Here is a 19,926-nt window from a genome sequence, read left to right on the forward strand (position 1 = left end):
ATAGAGTACGAGACCATACGCAACTTCAGCACGTCTCAACACAGTAAACAAAACAAGCGTTTCCTAGTAACGACAACTGCGCTAAACACTAATGAGACAAGAAATAAATACACTTACTATCTGCTTTTAACTTCCGCTGATTGATTGCTTCTCTCAAAGATTATTTCTTTACACTGTCTTTTGCTAGTGCTGGAACACACTTTACTGTTTATCACAACAAAGGGCTAAGCAAGCGCACGACACTGACAAGGTATGCGAAGGTATACGAGACCAAACACAACTTCAGCATGTCTTAACACAGTAATTTATATATACACGATTATACATAGTACACACACATATATTATGTAAACAAAGTCATTTATTTTGGATGCGATTAATCGCGATTAATCGTTTGACAGCACTAAAATTTATAAATATGTTACATTTCTTGTTAAATGTTGTGAGAATTTTTATATTTGGGTCAAATAATCCTTTAAAAAAATAGTAAAACTATTTTCAAAAATGTTCTTGACATGAACCATTTCAGGTTGCAAAGCAACAAAATGTGATTATTTTAAAGGGGGAGGGATCTTTTCTATACCCACTGTATAATGTTAAAAAAAGATTTCTGTTTCAAACCCCTAATTCATCTAAGAATCCTGAAAAAATATATATTTAAAACAAAAGCAGCACAACTGTTTTCAACATAGATAATAAGAAATGTTTGCACCAAATCCACAATTTACAATGATTTCTAAATGATAATGTGACACTGAAGACTGCTGAAAATTCAGCTTTGCCATCGCAGAAATATATTTTAAAATAAATTAAATTAGAACATGGTTATTTTAAATTGCAATAGCATCTCACAATATTACTGTTTTTACTGTATTTTTATGAGCCTTGTTGAGCATAAGAGACATTTCAAAGACATAAAAAAATCCCCAAACGTTTGAAAGGTAATGTACACACACAATTGATATTTTTCTCACACAGTGAAAATATATATGGGATTGTCATGTTTGGGGGACCTTGCCATTAAAAAGTTTGAAACCTTCTCCTCTAGATCACCAGCTTTGTGTAAGCATCTAAAATTCCCTTACTCAAAGGTCCTTATCATTCTAAACCAGTCAAGTGTTGTCTGTAAACCGCAGGCAAGTTTGGGCTTGGACAGTGTACTGGAGGAAACGTGTATGGAGATCCATGTGCACAGGGGTAGATTATGTTGGGCAGGTTTTGTTGTGAAGCTAGATGTTGTTTTTCTTTTCCACATGGCTGAGCTGTTGTAGTCAGGCTGCAGGGCTCTGCTGCTGAGCTCCAGGCACTTCCTGACAGCATGCTTTAAACAGGGTGATGCATGCTGACCCCTGCTGGACGGCCGCCAGATTGCAGGTGATTAGCACACCTGGTATGTATCTGGTGATATGGAGGGTGCACACATGCTCTGCAGACCTTCAGGTCAGCTAGCTGAGGCAAACCAGCATGCTCACCTTCAAAAATAGCTTTGGGATGTGCAGGGGAGTGTGAGAGAAACTGTATTGGTTTGATGTATATATAAAGTTCTATTTTAGGCTTCAGTAGGACAGATTAATTTGGGTGCTAGTTGTTTTGGAAGTTATTTGCTTTATTTATCTACAGAGAAATGGCTTAATGCATTAGTCATATCACAAAGACTTTGATTTAATTAAATATATAACCTGCCGTTTCAGAGTAAAGCGCAGCACTGTGTTCATTTACACGTGTGCCACTTGTGAGTGTTTTTTTACTGTACAATGGTATAATTTGTTCTTAATATTTTATTATTTTAATAATCACAATCATAATGATCATAATAGCAATCATGTTATTTTAGTTATATTGAGTCAAAAAAAGTGGAAATTAAAAACTCAAGCCTTTGCGAAGGGTCAGTTATTCTAGAATTATTAATTCTTCCCAAATATAGCTTTTTAACCCTTAAATGCATACCTTGGGTCTTTAGCGACCTGGGACATCATTCTCTACCCTCTCCCTCCTTCATTTTTTAAAGTTAGACATCAACTTTCTTAGTATTCCTAAATCTATTAATCATAAACAATATAAGAAAAAAATTGTGAAATATAAAAGAATGCCAGTTTTCTGATAATTTTTTTGTAAAAAAGTGTATAGGGTCGCTAGAGACCCGAGGTATGTAAATGTGTAAGTATTTTTTCCTGGCAACTATATTTACATATCTGATCAATATGTGCAATGCATCTTTTTTCCTCAAGGTGGCACTGTTTGATACACAATGATGACGTGATGTTTCACTCATAATTACCCCAGGCATAAAACAAACGAATATCATCAGCAAAAATTGAACTGGTTTGATTGGCTCCCCAGGCATAAAACAAACGAATATCATCAGCAAAAATTGAACTGGTTTGAATGGCTTTACTGCAGAGCAATTACTATACGCAATGAAATGTAAATGTCACTGTCATTTGATGCTGGATGTGGTGAATAAGCTGCCAGTGATCAAAATATTGAATATGAAGTCATTGAAAATTATAGTTTTGAGAATATGGCTGAGATCGTGAATATGAGGCAGAAAACAATTATGCATTTAAGGGTTAAGTCATTTGGGGGAAATTCCTGTATTTTTATATCACAATTTATATTGCAGAAAAACTAAATATTACAAAGTCAGTTTTTTTTATTACAATTTCATGCAACCCTAAGAGTGACTGACAGTCCTCTTATTACTGGGATAAGTGGATCAAGTGTCTTGCTCAAGGGCATAGTGTTGATAGCTCATGGATCCCCCTCCCTTTGCACAGCTTGAACCTACAGTCTTTTGGCTGCTAGCCCAGATCTTTAACCATTATGCCATACCATAACTCTTTCACTTCCCAAACTTAGCTAAACTCCATTCACAAGTGAAGACAAATGAATGTGAAATAGGAGATCCAACGAAGTTTGTTTTTGTGACCATTGGAGTGCGCTAAGCTTTGTCCCTGAGCCCTTCAACCCCTAACATCTCATCCTAACCCCTTCAGAGTCCAGTGTCTAAGATTATGCCATCTTGTCCTCTCCTTGAACCCCTCACGTCCCTCGGATCAGCCTCTGCTCCTTCACTGATAACCCCCTGCCCGCTCTCAGCGTTTCTCCCTTGGCAGAGCTGCATCAGGGGGCCGGTTGCATCCTCAGGCCTGCCCGTCTACCTGGAGCCGCAGTCTCACGCTCCCCCGTAGTGCAGCCGAAGGCCCCTGTTGTGCGGCTGATTGATGCTTCGAGCGGAGAAGTGCTGCACCATGCTGATGTTTTTTATGACCTTCCAGCAGAGCAGGATTTACAGCGCCAAGCACCTTGGTGTGGGTTCGGCCAGCCGCTCTCTGCAAGGCAAAGCACATGACGGGTTTTGTTTATCACAGTGTGTGTTTGGGAGACAAAGAGAGAGTGTATGCCACTACCAGAGGCTTAATATATATCCTTAAAGGGGAAGTTCTGCACCACCAGCGGCACCAAATGGAATGGCAGTGAAACGTGTCCATAAAAGCATTTGTTTCCCTGTAGATTAGAACATACTTTCTAAAAAAAAAACAGTGTTTTATAAAAAAAATATTGTCAAGTTGTTCTCTAAACTTTTTTCTGTATTGTATGACCATATCTGTGTGTGTGTGTGTGTGTTTGTAGTGATTGGGGAGCCTGTGAGTCTGGACTGGTATAATCCGCAGGGGGAGCGGATGGTCCCGTCTCAGCGGGTGGCCCTGCACAATGAAGGTGTTCGTTCCAGACTCACCCTCTACAATGCCAAAATAGAAGATGCTGGCATCTACCGGTGCCAGGCCAGCGACGCACAGGGACATACACAGGAGGCCACTGTGGTGCTGGAAATCTACCGTGAGTATCGCTAACAAATAAATAAATAGCAAATAAATCTGAAGATTAAAAATTAACAGGGGCTTGGAATGAAATATCAAAAATAGAATAATTTCACAAAATGTCTTTTAATGAATTAATCTGTTTTAGGTCAAAAGTATTTTATGTACATCAGAACCACAGAATTACATTTAGCTTTTTCAACAGTACTTTTCCATTTTAAACTTCTTTTTAAACAGAAATAAAGAAATAACTAGGATTCGGTAAAGTGCAAAAATAAACAAACTAATTGCATGCAATAAAATCAAGATCAAGAACTGTGTTGCATTATCTTAATTAACTTTGTTGAACAAGCAGGAGAAATACATTTTTGAATATGTGTGTATTCTAATTTTGGCCTAGATATGTACGTTACATTTTTAAGAGTTGAGTGTCAGAAATTGACATGAACCAGAACCGAGCTTCACTGAAATTCAGTGAACCAGAACACAGCAAATCTTTTCACATTAATGTTCCAGTGTTTACTATACAGTATATTGCTTGTGTTTAGAGACAGAACCAGTTAGAGAATTTTAAGAATTTAGATTCTAAATCACCAGTGATTCAACAACATTGTGGGGCTCTTCAGCACGAAAAGCAAGCAGCTTTTCTCTCCCCTGCTCATGGCACTCAGCACAATCCACCCAGGGGATACCAGGCTTCCTGGCACGCCTGTGGTCTCTGAGCGGTGCGGATGCTGTCCCTTTCAACATCCTATCACTGTCAAAGCCCAGACTCACAACTGTGGCAGGAGACCAGTCAGAGATACCTAGATAATTGTCTTTTTTGCTCTATTTTACAAATAAAAAGAGAAAATAACAAGCTGGCTTTTCACGTGGAGAAGTAATGTTCTGACAGATTGAGTTTTATAGATGGTAAGTGTTGAAATATCAAAAGTTTGTTTGTCTCCAGTAACATGCATCATTCCAATTTCTCAGCACAATCCACCCAGGGGATACCAGACTTCCTGGCACGCCTGTGGTCTCTGAGCGGTGCGGATGCTGTCCCTTTCAACATCCTATCACTGTCAAAGCCCAGATTCACAACTGTGGCAGGAGACCAGTCAGAGATACCTAGATAATTGTCTTTTTTGCTCTATTTTACAAATAAAAAGAGAAAATAACAAGCTGGCTTTTCACGTGGAGAAGTAATGTTCTGACAGATTGAGTTTTATAGATGGTAAGTGTTGAAATATCAAAAGTTTGTTTGTCTCCAGTAACATGCATCATTCCAATTTCAGCCATTTCTGAAATCAATACAAAGATAGAAAAAAAATTGCACCTGAAGAAAAAAAATTGATTCAGTTACCCTCCATCTGTCCTCATTTGTTCTCTTTGGAGATTATATCTGATGCAAACTTTTACCTCGAATTATTATACATTTACATTGAGATTTATTCAGCATATTACAAGGAATCATGCTGTTACATGTCCCAGCTATAAAAGCAATTCAAGGCTACTATGTATTGATGCAAATTACAATGGAACAACATCTTGGCACAACTATTTGGGAATCCATTACATAGCTAAGGACATTATGCGTGTCAGCACAAAAAAAAACCTCCACCATTGGAAATGCTGCCATTGAAATAGCTGTTTTGATTTTCCCTGTGAATAGAGGACATCCAAAAGCTTTCAAAGAGAGCCTCACAATGCAAGGCAAATGGACGTGTTCCATCCGAAGATGTTTGACAAATCTGTTGATGTAAAGCTAAATGTAATTCCCCCAACAATGAGACAGCTGCTGACACACGACAGAGAGAGAACCAGCATTATTTTGAGGGGAAAAAGTGACAGGGGCAGGGGAGAATAGTTGTGTTGTGGTCAACTGAATGCTCCTTAGCATGGTGCATTAAAGTAATAGTTCACAACTTTCTTTGCTCTGTGGAACAAAAATGAGAAATTTTAAGGAATGTAGTGGTTGTTGTTTATGCAAATATAATGAATTGGGAACAAAAAAAAGATGCAAAAGTGCTATAAAAGTATCATAATTTACTCCATAATTGTGGACTTTTTATTCCAAGACTTTTGAAGTCATACAATAGTTACAATATATGAAAATGAAATTCAGTGAATGATAATATGCAGTGATTATCAGTGAGCTCTTAACCTGAGAACTGCTTTGAATAGATTCACTGCAAAAAAAATTTTTTTTTGTCTAGTTTTCTAGTACAACAAATATAAACTTTCCTAAATCAAGATAAGTATGCTTGAGAAGCAAAATGACATATTTTAATTATTTTATAAAAATATCTAAATATTTATAGAAATTAAAAATATTAATATTTTATCAATGAAATAATATAATATTAAAAATAAACTGTTTTCCTTTTGAATTAAGTTTATTTTTCTTACCCCTTTGACAGATACTTTTTGTTATTTTAAGCTTAAACTCACTTAATTTTGATAACAATAATTAATATCTTACATCATTTTGCTTCTTAACTGAATGCATCTTGATTGAATAATGTTTGTATTGGGGGAAAAAATACAAAAATACAGAATAATTAAATCACTTTTGCAGTAGATCTATTCAGATTCATGATCCCTATTTATAAATCAATAATTTGGACTGATTTTGTGAACAGAAATCTTGTGATCTTATTCATTTAAAAAAAAATCTGAAACGAAAATGATTTCTACATCTCTCATGAATGCAAGGAAAGCTGTTATATGACTTTAAAACTGCAGAATATAATAAGTCTTACTGATCTCAAACTTTTGAATGGTAGTGTACATAAGAGTAGCATTTCACAATATTTTTCTCCCCCATGATCCACAGAGAAGCTGACGTTCAGAGATGTGAGGTCTCCTCAGGAGTTTCGACAGGGTGACGTGGCTGAAGTGGTCTGTGATGTCACCAGCTCCCCCGTACCTGTGGTCTCTTGGTTTTACAACAATGTGGAGATCATCGAAGACACTGAGAGTAAGTTATCTGCCATACTGGCTGTCGCTTATATTGTAAAGCACACCTTTACAGCTAAATAGATAAGATGTGTTTTGTCACTTTAATCGTTGAAAATTATTGTAGAATTCAAGCTTCTCTGGAGATGATTTGAGAAAGAGAAAAAGATTGTCGAAAAGAAAGAAGCAGAAGGAATAAATGAATGCTTAGAGTATTATTATTGTAAAGGATTTAAGACCTTGTTTCGCTGCAAGACTTTTAAAATAGTATACCTTTCCCAACTCAGTTGTGACAAGTGTTAACATGCGAGTTGGTAAAAAAAAATATCTGTTGTTTTTTGTAAATGTGATTTCAGCCAGCAATAAATATAGCTCATTTGAAGGCAAAATTAACCTGTCATTAACACGCCATCAAATATTTTGTTTTCCAGAGTTTCAACTCCTCCAAAACAACAATTTGCAAGTCCAGAGAGTTACTAAAGCAGATGAAGGAGTGTATCGCTGCGAGGCCAGAGTCGAGGCCAGGGGAGAGATCGACTTCCGGGACATCATCCTGGGGGTTAACGGTGAGTTTGGGAAACTGTGATGTCCACTGAGATGGATCCAGTAGTCTTTCTTAGGATCTGTCAGTTTAATTAATACATTATCAAATTCGTAATTTCCATTTTTTGGTGAACTGTTCCTTTAAACATAAAGTCATTCCAGCTCTATCTTTCAGAAGAAAGCCATGTATATTTTGTTATCTCAATGACATTAGTCCTGTGCGGTCTGATGGGAAGGAAACGGCACAGTGACATCACCCCTTCTGCGTGTCCTTGTTTATTGCAATGATAGTGAACATGAACGGGTGTCTGTTTAGTTTACTTCTGAAATTTTCCTTGCTGATCCAATCATGGTGCTCAATGAGGCATGACCGATAATCCAGCCAACATGACAGCACATATCAGAGGCCGACATAAAATAAATGCCACTCTGCGGTGCTGTTCAGAAGCCCCTGGTCAGATAAGTGTTAGATAGGGAATACAAAATTAATATGTCTTTGTCCTCTAGGAGATGTTTTGATCTCTCTAAAGTTGCTGGATGTGTGTTGTCGGTTGAAAAGTCTGGACATTTTGCGATGACTTTGAAATGCCCAGGCCATACATACTAAACAGTGTCTCTGTAATATCTGTAATGTTGTGGCTTAATGCGTGAGTTAGGCTGCAGTGAGCTTAGCTTATCCCTGGCCCCTGCGTGATATGTGTGTATATGAATATAGATATGAATAGAAATGAAATGAAAGTGACTGTTCAAGAAACGGAGATGATTTCTTATGCAGAAGTTTTCTTTTAATTAGTTTGCATGAATGAGCAGCACTGTAATTTGTTGCATAGCTCATATGAGTTCTCAGATGTTGCATAGAAATATTTCTTTAAAAATGTCAAATTCATTTGAATAGAATAAAAGAAAAAATAAAGTCTAGTTAAAACAGTAATATTGAAATATTGCAATTTAAAACAACTCTTTTCTTTTTTTAATGTATTTTAAAATCTCATTTATTTCTGTGATGGCACAGCTGAATTTTCAGCAGGCATTACTTTAGTCTTCAGCGTCACATGATCCTTCAGAAATCGTTCTGATATGCTGATTTGCTGCTCAAGAAACATTTCTTATTATCAATGTTGTGCTGCTTAATATTTTTGTGAAAACCAGGAACGAACAGAAAATTGCATTTATTTGAAATAGATGCCATATAGATCACACATTTTTAACATTATAAATGTCCTTACTGTCACTTTGCAGTAAAGTATTGTAGCTGCCTCAGATTAACAATTAAGATATTAATAAGATCTCAGTGGTTTTTACCCCAGTTTCTGACTCTCCATATAGATATGAATACAAATGAAATGAAAGTGACTGTTCAAGAAACGGAGATGATTTCTTATGCAGACGTTTTCTTTTAATTAGTTTGCATGAATGAGCAGCACTGTAATTTGTTGCATAGCTCATATGAGTTCTCAGATGTTGCATAGAAATATTTCTTTAAAAATGTTAAATTCATTTGAATAGAATAAAAGAAAAAAATTTAACATTATAAATATCCTTACGGTCACTTTGAAGCAATGTATTGTAGCTGCCTCAAATTAACAATTAAGATATTAATAAGATCTCAGTGGTTTTTACCCCAGTTTCTGACTTGTAGGTCTTCGTACTTCAAAATAACTGCTTTATTGTCATTTTTATTCGTAGCCGAATTATTAGCCTTTAAAAGTGTGTAGTTGTTGATGCAAAAGGTCAGTTCAGTCTAGGGCTGCCCCCTAATAGTTGACTAACCGTAAGTCGACCAGAAGAGGCTTGGTTGACCAAAATTTTATTAGTCGCAGAAAAAATTAATACAAATTCACAGGTGAAGAAGTCACGCAGATCTTTAAGGGCTGGTCTATGTGGTAGGCTAATAATACAGTACATCGGGCAGGACATCCAAACGCTCGCCTGTCATTCATCGACCTCAAATATGGCTTATCATCTGAAATACGTAAGTATTAGCAACTTCACATGGCCGCTCAATCAAATGTCGACCTAAAAAATGTGTGCTATTCAGTGTCTGTGCGAAGTGTTGAAGCTGAATAGCGCACTCACTGCAGGACAGATGGAGGCATCAGTGATTCACTTGCTCGTAAAATACTCCGCCATTTTTGGTCATACAGATAAGAGTAATACATCTCTCCAATCTGTAAAGACTCGACGTTTATTTGTATGCACTCACAATAACAACAAAACATTGCGCTTTTGTAAAATAATGAAAGTAAACAGGATGCGCTTTCTGCCGTCCTGGTCTGTGAACTTGAGCGTGAAACTCCGTGTAAACTTAGGCTACATTACAGACATGAAAAATATAGCCTATCTATAGAGAGTGAAATGTTTACTTTCATATGAACCAATTCGAATGGAAAACAAATATTATCAGATTATGTAATCCGTATGAAATATACAGGCGCATCCACTAATGCGGAGATGACGAGTCAGTGTTTCCGAGTTCATCTCTTAATCTGAGAACAAAGATGAATTATTAAAATGTTAATGCAGTCTCCTTACTGTTTTTCCCTGACACATTCATATTCATTACTTCTGCCGGTGTGCCGTGCCAAGCTTTATGCATGCGCTTGAGCGCTTATTAGGCAATGTAGGCAATTAAAGGCTCATTATTATAATTTAAATTATTTATTAATAAACGTGCTATTATTCGACTAATGCTTCAAATGAGTGACTACTAGTTGACCAGAAACATCTTTAATCGAGGGCAGCCCTAGTTCAGTCTATGTTAGATGGTTTGCTGGCCTGATTTGATGTCTTAATGCCCTATTGTGTCTCACATTAGCAGAGCAGTTTCAGTTGGGCATGCGTATCTGGGAATAGGTTAAATTAGATTACTGCCTTTGGAAAATAGGCATCGATTGGCAAGAAAGTCAATGATAATCTTGTTGGAACCATTTTGGTGCGTGACAGCTCAGTGCTGTGCAGTGTGTGTGTGTGTGTGTGTTTCCTCCATGACTCTTACCACAATTCCACAGTGTGTGTGCACCGCATGTAAATGTATAGTTAACTGAGAAATGAAAAATCTGTAATTATTTACTCAACCTGATGTTGTTCCAAACCCATGACTGGCTTTTTACTGAGAAAGAGAAGAGTAATCCTGAAGATTGTTTTGGTTGTTCTTTTTACAATGTTACAATGAATGTGGATTTTAAAGGGGTCATATGATGTTGCTAAAAAGAACATTATTTGGTGTATTTGGTGTAATGAAATGTGTTTATGTGGTTTAAGGTTCAAAAAACATTATTTTCCACATACTGTACATTATTGTTTCTCCTCTATGCCCCGCCTTTCTGAAACGCGTCGATTTTTACAAAACTCATCGGTTCCATAATTAATTCAAGTTTTCTGAAGTGATAAGATAGCATTGTGGGTGAAACAGACCAAATTGAAGCTGTTATTCACTAATAAGCTTCACTTTCAGTGGATAAAGCTGTGACTTAATACAATACAATATTTATTTATAAAGCACATTTAAAACACAACCCAAGTTAACCAAAAGTGCTGTACATATTAGAATAACAAGTTAGAAATAATAATAGATAAAACAAGACTATCAAATTTAAAACACAGCAATAATAAAACAAAAATTTAACCGATGATCAAGGGGTATTGAAAGCTAGAGAGAATAGATATGTCTTTACAGCAGACTTAAAAGCAGAAATAGAGGGAGCTAATCTAATGTGAAGAGGAAGACTGTTCCAGAGTTTCGGACCTGCAGTTGCAAAAGCACGATCACTTCATTTTTTTAAGCCTAGATCTAGGCACGATGAGCAGACAGAGATCACTGGACCTCCACCTTCTAGAAGGGGTGTACGAACAGAGCAGGTTTGTCAGGTATTGAGGGGCCAAATTATTGAGGGCTTTATAAACAAATAAAACTATTTAAAATCAATTCTATATTTGATAGGTAACCAGTGCAGTGCAGATAAAATAGGAGTTACTGGCTCATACTTGCGGGACCCAGAGAGTAGCAGCTGCGTTTGCACTAGCTGTAGACAGAGAGGGAAGACTAAGAAACACTGCAATAAAGTGAATTACAATAATCTAAACGAGTTGTTACGAAAGCGTGAATCACCATTTGGAAATTACTCTGTGATAAGAAGATTGATTAATCAGTCAATAAATCGAACTCGAGAACCGGATAAGTGTGAATTGTTTTTTATGTATTCATTGAAAAGATCTCATTCAAATGAATGATTCATCCATGACTCATTCTTGATTCATGAATGAATCAGTCACGACTTCAACTCTTGCTGTCTTTGGCACATACATAAATTAATGAGTGAATTAGCTATGTTAAATTCTAAATTTTCCTTTTGTGTTTTGCAGAAGACCGAAAGTATTGCGGGTTTGGAACAGCATGATGATGAACTATCACTTTAAGTATGAAAAAAGTACATTTGTAAGATCAAATTCAGAGGACTGATAAAAACCGACAAGTCTGCAGTACCCTGTGTGTGATCTTTGAGCTTCCCACTAGAGGTCTACACGGGTCCAAAAATTCGTACCCGAACCCGAAGAGACCCGTAAATGTGCTACACTGAACCGACCCGGACCCGTCTATTATTTTGAAAGTTGGACCCGGGTCCGTGCAGAACCGAGAAATGTCAAAAATGTACTACCCGGAACCGACGCGGACCGTCAATTATTTGAAAGATGGACCCGAACCCGGCCGGGAAGACACAGACCCGACTGGACCCGATCGGCACATATTCCACAGCAAATTGCTATTAACAAGTTGCGAAAATTAAACTTTTTTACACACAATGTTAAACAGACCCGGGATCCGAAGTAATAGATTGGGACCCGACCCGGACCCGGCTGACCATTTAAAATATAGCCCCGAACCCGTACGGATCCCGGGTCGGGTCCCGGGTCCTCGGGTCTCGGGTCCTCCGTGTAGACCTCTACTTCCCACTCACTCAGGCACCATCGTTACCACCAGCTCAATTGTAGGACTGCCTCCTAGGTTAGAACTATTTAACCCTGGAGAGTGGACAAAGCTTGCTGAGCTGCTCTGGTTTGAGATTGAACCCCAGCCGTGATGATGATGATGGCCATCAGGACCTCCAGGACAACTGTCATTTCATCAACAAAAGCACACTTATTTCTGCTTCAAAGTGCCCTTGCAGGAGTAATGCATGCCGTTGATGCACTGAAGACAAATGGCAAAACAATTGTGGCATTAATTTGAACTTGGCTGTCAGCTGTTTGGGTCTACCTAATGAATGACCCATATTGTGCAGGGGGAAAAGCAAATAGTGTGTGCGTTTATGATTTCTAATAAAGGATGAGAGGGATGTGTTAATATACTGCTAAGTCAGGCTGAAAGTGACCATTAATAAAACATCCATTTAATCTAATCTTTTTACCCCGGCGCACACTCCATTAAATTGTGTTATGTCTTTAAACCAGTCACAAATCAAAATGATGCCTTTTTCCAGATAGGATGGCTCCATCCATTCCCTATACCAAAAAAAAAAATTGCAAAAGGGAGCAAAAATGCTGTATTTAAAAATCGGTGTAGGAAGTTTGCAGAAGAACATTGCTGCCTATTATTGAAACTATTTGAACGCCATTCCCTCTCAGGTGAATTACCTCATTTTGAAGGGCATGGCAGAGTAATTTCTGAATGAGTCGAAATTGGGTTAGGTTCAGTCTGAAATTACTTTATCACCTTCCAGTTCTCTGCAGAGATGGAAATATAAAAATTCGCACTCAAATCATCGCACATTCCCATAATAGAGTGTGCCAATGAAAATCGCTATCTGCCTGACCTTGGAGTTCACATATAGAGCTTTAATAGATTCACACATACACTTTCAGCTGTAAACAGTCACTTTACAGAGATAAGTCTTTTTTTTTTTATGAATATAAACTGTGAAAAAACATTTGTGAGATTGTTAGTGGAAGTTTGTTTGAGTTCATCCAGGTTGACCTCTTGTTTGACCCCGAAGTCTTTCTCCATTGACCTTTCACTATATAATTAAGTGGACTGCTCAGGACATATTGATTCGGACACAGAGGGTGGCTGATGTATTTATTCATTCTTTTTCTGGCTTGTGAGGGGGCATTTTGAGTGTGATCACATTGTTGATGATCTGTATGCACTGGAGATGAAGGTGAGTGAATAAGGAGTTAGTTCTATCAACTGCTGTGCCTGTGTGTGTTGGAATATAAATAAAAACTCACTACATTACAGGATAATACAGCATTTGTGTTGTCATACACTCTAAAACATTTTCAGCATGAGCAGACTTTGTACAGTGAAATTTGAATCTTGGATCTCATGAAAACAGCATATGAGCGTTAATTTAGCTCAATGGGTGCCACATGCTGTCAACCACCATTTCCCAGGAAGTGAGAACATGTTGATGGCTTGTGAATGAATGTGTCATTTGAATAAGTATTTGTTGAGACTAGAACAATTGAGAAATAACATGAAAACTTCCAAGAGATTTCACACTGAAAAATGTGAAATGATTTTAAGTTTTTTGTATTTGTGTAATTCAAAAGTGACAGTATTCACTATTCAATATTCAATATTATACAATATTTTCTTTCTCGAACAGTTCCGCCGGTCGTCTCTGTGCCACAGCAGTCTTTTAATGCTACTGCGGACTATGGAGAATCTGTGACCTTCACCTGCCGGGCCTATGGCTCACCTGAACCTGATATTACTTGGCACAGGTATGACAAACTTATCACCATTGCTGCAAACTCAGAGTGTGGATCATGTTCAATTTTATGGAAATATACAGATATCTAAAGCCACTTTTTGTGTATATAATGCATTCATTTGCAATTATAATGCTTTTCATTATTCAGAAATTCGTATTATTTGAATATTATTTATGTTGTATATTTATTATTATTTTATTTGATATAATATTTTTTATTATTAAGTAATAAAAAAAATAATAATAATAATAAAATTATTATATATATATATTGTTTAACCATACCTTCTGCTTTTCATGAAAAATTACAATAACCAATTTTTTTCCCCTCGGAAATCAAGAGTTGTGATGAGTTAAGGTGTCATGCAAAAACTGAGGAGCAGTAATTGGGGAACAGGAAAGAGGGTAGTGCAGCCAAGAAAGAGCTGTGATGACAGGGAATGGGACACATTTATTCCATCCTTAATGTGTGGGATTTGAGTGACAGCAGCCCAAATTGCCATCTACTTAATGCTGCCTAACCAAGTTCCTTGAACAGTGAGGAATGTTGCAGGCATTCACTTATCAAAAAATGTGAAAAATGTCAAATGTTAAAATGGCCTGTTGACATGAAAGGATTTACTATAAACAAAACTTAAGGTAAATCATTTTACTCATTATTATTATTATTATTATTATTATTAATTTACCTGAAAAATATATTTTGTCTTTAAAAGTGACCCATTTTATTTTATTTTACATGCATTTTTAATTACCACACATATGGACATTTTGTTACACTACATGAATATTTAAATAAACTAGTAAAAAAAAGGTGCTTTAATGGTAAAATTAACCAGTCACATGTACATTTTTACCCTTTTTAATGTTAAAAGAGGTCAGTTAACTAGTTAATTAGTCAGCTACCCTTTTAAATTTTATAATTAAATTTTACATTTGTAAAAGATGGATGGATGGATGGAACAATAGACGTATGGATGGATGAATGAATGATAGATAGAACAATAGAACAATTGATGGATGACTGGCTGATTGACTGAATAATCTGCTCCATCCCGATTATCTGCTAGCACCAACATAATAGCGTTAATTCCAATAAGGGACAACCTGGAGACTGGAAAGTTACTAAGGTTACAGACCTGCTCAATTATCATTGTGCCCTTGAGCACTGCACTTGGTTGCACCAGTGAGACTTGTGTACAATTAGTGTCACTACAGTTAATGTGTTGTAATGTCCTCTGGCTGAGAAACATCTGCTCGATTTCAACAGTTTTGTTGTAAGCAGCTACTGGAATGGAGCATCCGTCTGTTTGTGTCTCTCTGTTGACTCTGTCTGTACAGCCAGAGAGAGAGTGATTTGATTCCTTTCTCCCCATTTCCTGTAGCCACACAGGTCTCTCTGCTGTAAATTAGATTTCATTTCCATTCATTCCTCTCCTAACTTTATGACAGTCTGAAGCTGCGCTGTAATCTTCTCTAAAAATATTTCATTATTCTGTCCCCACGTCGACGGCATACCTATACGGTATGTATATTGAATGTAACAGAATATTCTGAAATGTTGTATCTCCATCTATGATGAATAACCCATCACCTGGCATTTCTTCGCTTCCTACATCTGCATTATGTATAATATTTTTTGATTGGCTGGTCAGGGAGATTTTCTTCTTGCAATATGAATAATACCACAGTGTTGAGAATGTAGGCTTTGTTCAACTGATATGTGTTGTATATGTGTGGTTTGTCAGGAAGGGAGTGCAGCGCCAGGAATCGGAGCGGTATGTAATGAGAGCTCGAGGTACGACGCTCACAGTTCGAAACATTCAGCAGGACGACGGGGGCTCCTACATCTGCAAAGCCTCTAACAAGGCAGGAGAAGTTGAGCACGAACTGTTTCTCAAGGTCTTTGGTGAGGACACCTTTTTTATTGGGTTACGTAACTCTTCTTACTTTAAATAGGATGTTACCTGTCAACCTAAGCATGCTTGCTGTCTTTTCAAATTATGGTTCAAATTTTGAACTGCCCTAACAATTTTATACATTGTTTGAAAATCCACAAACTAGTACTGTATATAATGAAAGGAAAAGGACAGACTTTGTCAGGATGATGTGACATCACCCAGAATAAGTGGTTGTGATGGCATGAATAAATCATGTTAATTAAAGCCTTATTGTTTACTATGTTACTGCATATTTTGCACTGGTGTTGTTGTGTTTGTTGCTCTCTTTGAGTTTTGTGTCATGTGGTGATAATTGTAGTTGTGGGTCATTGAGTATTATTTACATGCAGCAAAAAGCAAAGTATGGAAAATCAGCTCATTATAAAAACTTGAGGAAACGTGTGTTTACATTTTGAAATTGCCAGGGCTTTCTTCATTTTTTGTGCTAAAATAAACACATACAGTTAGAGCTATGTAATAAAATTTGCATGCAAAGCGAATGTGGGGTAATGAGCACATTCCTAAAATAAATAAAAAATAAATAAGAAATAAAAAAAAAATTGTAATATACACTACCATTCAAATGTTTGAGGTCTTTAAGATTTTTTTTGTGTTTTTTAAAAGATGTCTCTTAGGCTCACCAAGGCCACATTTATTTGATCAAAATTTTGTAAAAACAGTAATATTGTGAATTTTTTTTATTAGTTTATATAATCGTTTTCTATTTTTATATATTTAAAAATTTATTTTATTCATGTGATGGCAAAGCTGGATATTAATCTAGTCTTCAGTGTCACATGATCCTTCAGAAGTCATTCTAATATGATGATTTGGTGCTCAAGAAAGTTTCTTATCAAAGTTATTTTCTTTAAAGTTTAAAGTTTATTTCTTATTTCTTTAAAGTTAATTTGTTTCCGGGGCAGTCATGGTTAGAGAGTCGGACTTGTAACCCAATGGTTGCGGATTCGAGTCTTGGTACCAGCAGGAATTGTAAGTGGGGGGAGTGAATGACCAATGCTCTCTTCCACTCTCAATACCACGACTGAGGTGAGACCCTTGAGCAAGGCACCGAACCCCCAACAGCAAAAATGGCTGCCTACTGCTCCGGGTGCGTGTTCACGTGTGTGTGTGTGTATGTGTGTGTGTGTTCACTACTCACTGCTGTGTGTGTGCACTTGGATGGGTTAAATGCAGAGCACAAATTCAGGAATTCCTGAGTCTCGCACATCGGACCACCTTTCCGGACAGCTGCTTGTTCTCGTTTCTGCACGCTGGGCTTAACACCGCCACACAAGTGCAGTTTTCTGGGGAGGGCCCTTGAGGGAGCTTCAAGGACTACATGGAGTGGGTGCTGGTATCATGCGGTTCATCCCTGACTGCCGGACCAGCTGACGACGACACCAGCCCCACTCCATACCCAGAGCCCAGCCAACCATCACCCCGCTACACGGAATCCCAGAGCCCACCACAGACGGAGAGCCAAAGCCCGCCGCAACGAGCCATTGCAAGAAAGAGCGACAGAGCTGAGGATCGTCCCGGAGCCAGATCCTCACCGATCATCTGACCAGGTGTGAGAGCCGGCAACAACGCACGCGATGGTGGATGAAACAGTGGAGAGCGAGGGGGCAGAGGTAAGCCCCACCCACTGCTGAGGGTGAGCTGAGGCGTGACTCTGAGGATTTAATAGACTTTTATTCAGTTATCCCCAGTCTACCATCATCTTCTGAACTCCCTGTCTGTCCTGAAATGACCATGGAAGTCTGTTTTGAACTGTTTGTCTGCCTGGAACTTTCTCTCTGTCCTGCCACGACCATGGAGGTCATTCCCCTGTCAGTGGCACTCTCTGTTATGGGTTTCACCATTTGGTGTGTGTGGGCAGCATACACCATCCCAGAACCCCCAGACTGTCATGAACTCCCACCCAGACTCCCTCTCCTACCTCCTCTCATGAGCCATCCTCCATCTTCTGCCCCGCTGCCGCTGCACCCTGCCAGCCCCTCAGCTCACCCTTAGCCCACCATCTGTGTTATGGGTTTGCCGCGGGTCTACCAGTCTCCATTGGCATCGTGGCTGGAGGATGCCTTGTCTCCTCCTCCAGCCTCTGAGTCCCGTACTCCACCTCAGCCCGTGGACCCAGTGGCTCCACCATGGCTCCTAGCTCCCTCCTCCTTGCCGTGGTCCGTCATTCCACCAGCTTCGCCGGGTTTCCTCATCCCGTCGACCTGCCCTCGCCTCGGGAGTACACTCCTGCTTCGCCTTGTCCCTTCGTCCCTCTGGCTCTGTTGGGCGGCTCCTCCCTCCCTCCAGCTCCGCCTTGGTCCTCTGTCGCTCCGGCTCCACCGTGGCCTTCTGGATCCCCGCCTACGCCTCAGTCGCCTGAGCCATCTGCTCCACCTTGGCCCTCTGGATCCTCTGCGTTGACCTGGCTCGTCGGCTCTCCATCTCCGCCCTGGGCTCTTCTTCCACCTGCTCCGCCTCCATCAGACGGTCCCCTGGTATTGTCAGCCCTTCCTCCACCATGGCTCCTCCCGCCATCGGCTCCACCGTGGGCCGCCATCCTGGCTGGGCTCTGGACCAACACCTGTCTCCTCCTGCTCCGGGCTGCTCCCTGGCTCCTCCCTCCGTCTGATCCGCCGTGGTTCCTCATGATTCCTCCATGGCTCCTCCCTCCCGTCATCACCGTCCGGGTCGTCTGCCTGCCTTCCTGCCTGCCCTTCGCCATCCCCTGTTACCATCCCAACTCCACTCCTTAGTCCCCTCCATCCCTCCATTGTTGTTTTAGTTACAGCGTGAGGTCGCACCTGGCCGGAGGGGGGAGTACTGTGACAATCATGGACTTTTAGTGTGTTTTCTTTCCTCATGCTTCCCTTGACTTAGTTTCCCTTCTGTGTCTGATTGTGTCATTCTGTTGACCTGTGTTAATTATCCTCGATTGGTCTGTGTATTTAAGTTGCTCCATTTCTGTTCATTCTTTGTCGGGTCTTGAACGTCAATACTTTGTGTGTCACCAACCTGCCCTGTTTGGATTATAGCCTACCTGTCTGTGGATTATAAAAGCCTGTGTGTTTGCTATGTCGTCTGCCTGTCCGTTCTTCAGCACAGTAGTGTGATATTCCGTTAGTTTGGCGAATTGGTATGTATCGTCGGGCCGCAAAGAAATAGATGCTGAGAGTCTCATCAGCATAACTTAAATAAGTATAAGTAAAAGCTAACACCATGTTTCCTGATGATATCTCCCATGGGTAACAAGCATGAAAAGCAGCAGTCCTAGTACTGAGCCTTGTGGTACTCCATACTGTACTTGTGATTGATATGATACCTCTTCATTCACTGCTACGAATTAATGGCGGTCAGATAAGTAAGATTTGAACCATGCCAATGCAATTCCACTAATGCAAACATAATTTTGTAGTCTATTCAAAAGAATATTGTGGTCAATAGTGTCAAATGCAGCGCTAAGATCCAGTAGCATTAACAGAGAAATACAACCACGATCGGATGATAAGAGCAGGTCATTTGTAACTCTAATGAGAGCAAACTCAGTACTATGATACGATCTAAATCCTGATTGGAAATCCTTACAGATGCCATTTCTCCCTAAGAAGGAACATAGCTGAGAGAATACTGCCTTGTCTAATATTTCTGTCAGGACCACTATCGTCAAAGATGATTGACAATTAGCATACAGTTTGGATTGGCGGTATGGTTCCGTTCTGGGCAAGAACTCCCTGCGCATCCATGCAGCCTAGCATGGATGAGAGCAGGGAGAGCAGCGATAACCCCCCCAGGGTAAACAGAACAGAACCAACAAATGCATTGCAGATATCGTTAAAGTTCAATTCAAGGAGAATCAGAAGGCTGAATCCTCTGAATCCTGGGAGGAGTTGAGGATGGAGGAGGGTAATTAGCTATTGAGCAATGCGAAAACTGCTGATACTGCTGATACTCCTTATATATGAATACTTAGAT

General features: G+C 39.1%; 1 protein-coding gene across 1 annotated transcript in view; it reads left to right on the top strand.

Moving 5' to 3' along the window:
* LOC107756756 (neural cell adhesion molecule 2-like) overlaps nucleotides 1–19,926 on the top strand; it is a 201,674-nt gene that overhangs the window by 134,975 nt on the left and 46,773 nt on the right. The window contains exons 3-7 of the mRNA XM_016573972.1: nucleotides 3,634–3,840; nucleotides 6,640–6,783; nucleotides 7,193–7,327; nucleotides 13,910–14,027; nucleotides 15,766–15,926. Coding sequence (XP_016429458.1) covers nucleotides 3,634–3,840; nucleotides 6,640–6,783; nucleotides 7,193–7,327; nucleotides 13,910–14,027; nucleotides 15,766–15,926 — 765 coding nt within the window. The remainder of the gene's footprint in view (nucleotides 1–3,633; nucleotides 3,841–6,639; nucleotides 6,784–7,192; nucleotides 7,328–13,909; nucleotides 14,028–15,765; nucleotides 15,927–19,926) is intronic.

The sequence above is a fragment of the Sinocyclocheilus rhinocerous genome, unplaced genomic scaffold (assembly GCF_001515625.1).
Source record: "Sinocyclocheilus rhinocerous isolate Xijiao unplaced genomic scaffold, SAMN03320098_v1.1 scaffold382, whole genome shotgun sequence".
NCBI lineage: Eukaryota > Metazoa > Chordata > Actinopteri > Cypriniformes > Cyprinidae > Sinocyclocheilus > Sinocyclocheilus rhinocerous.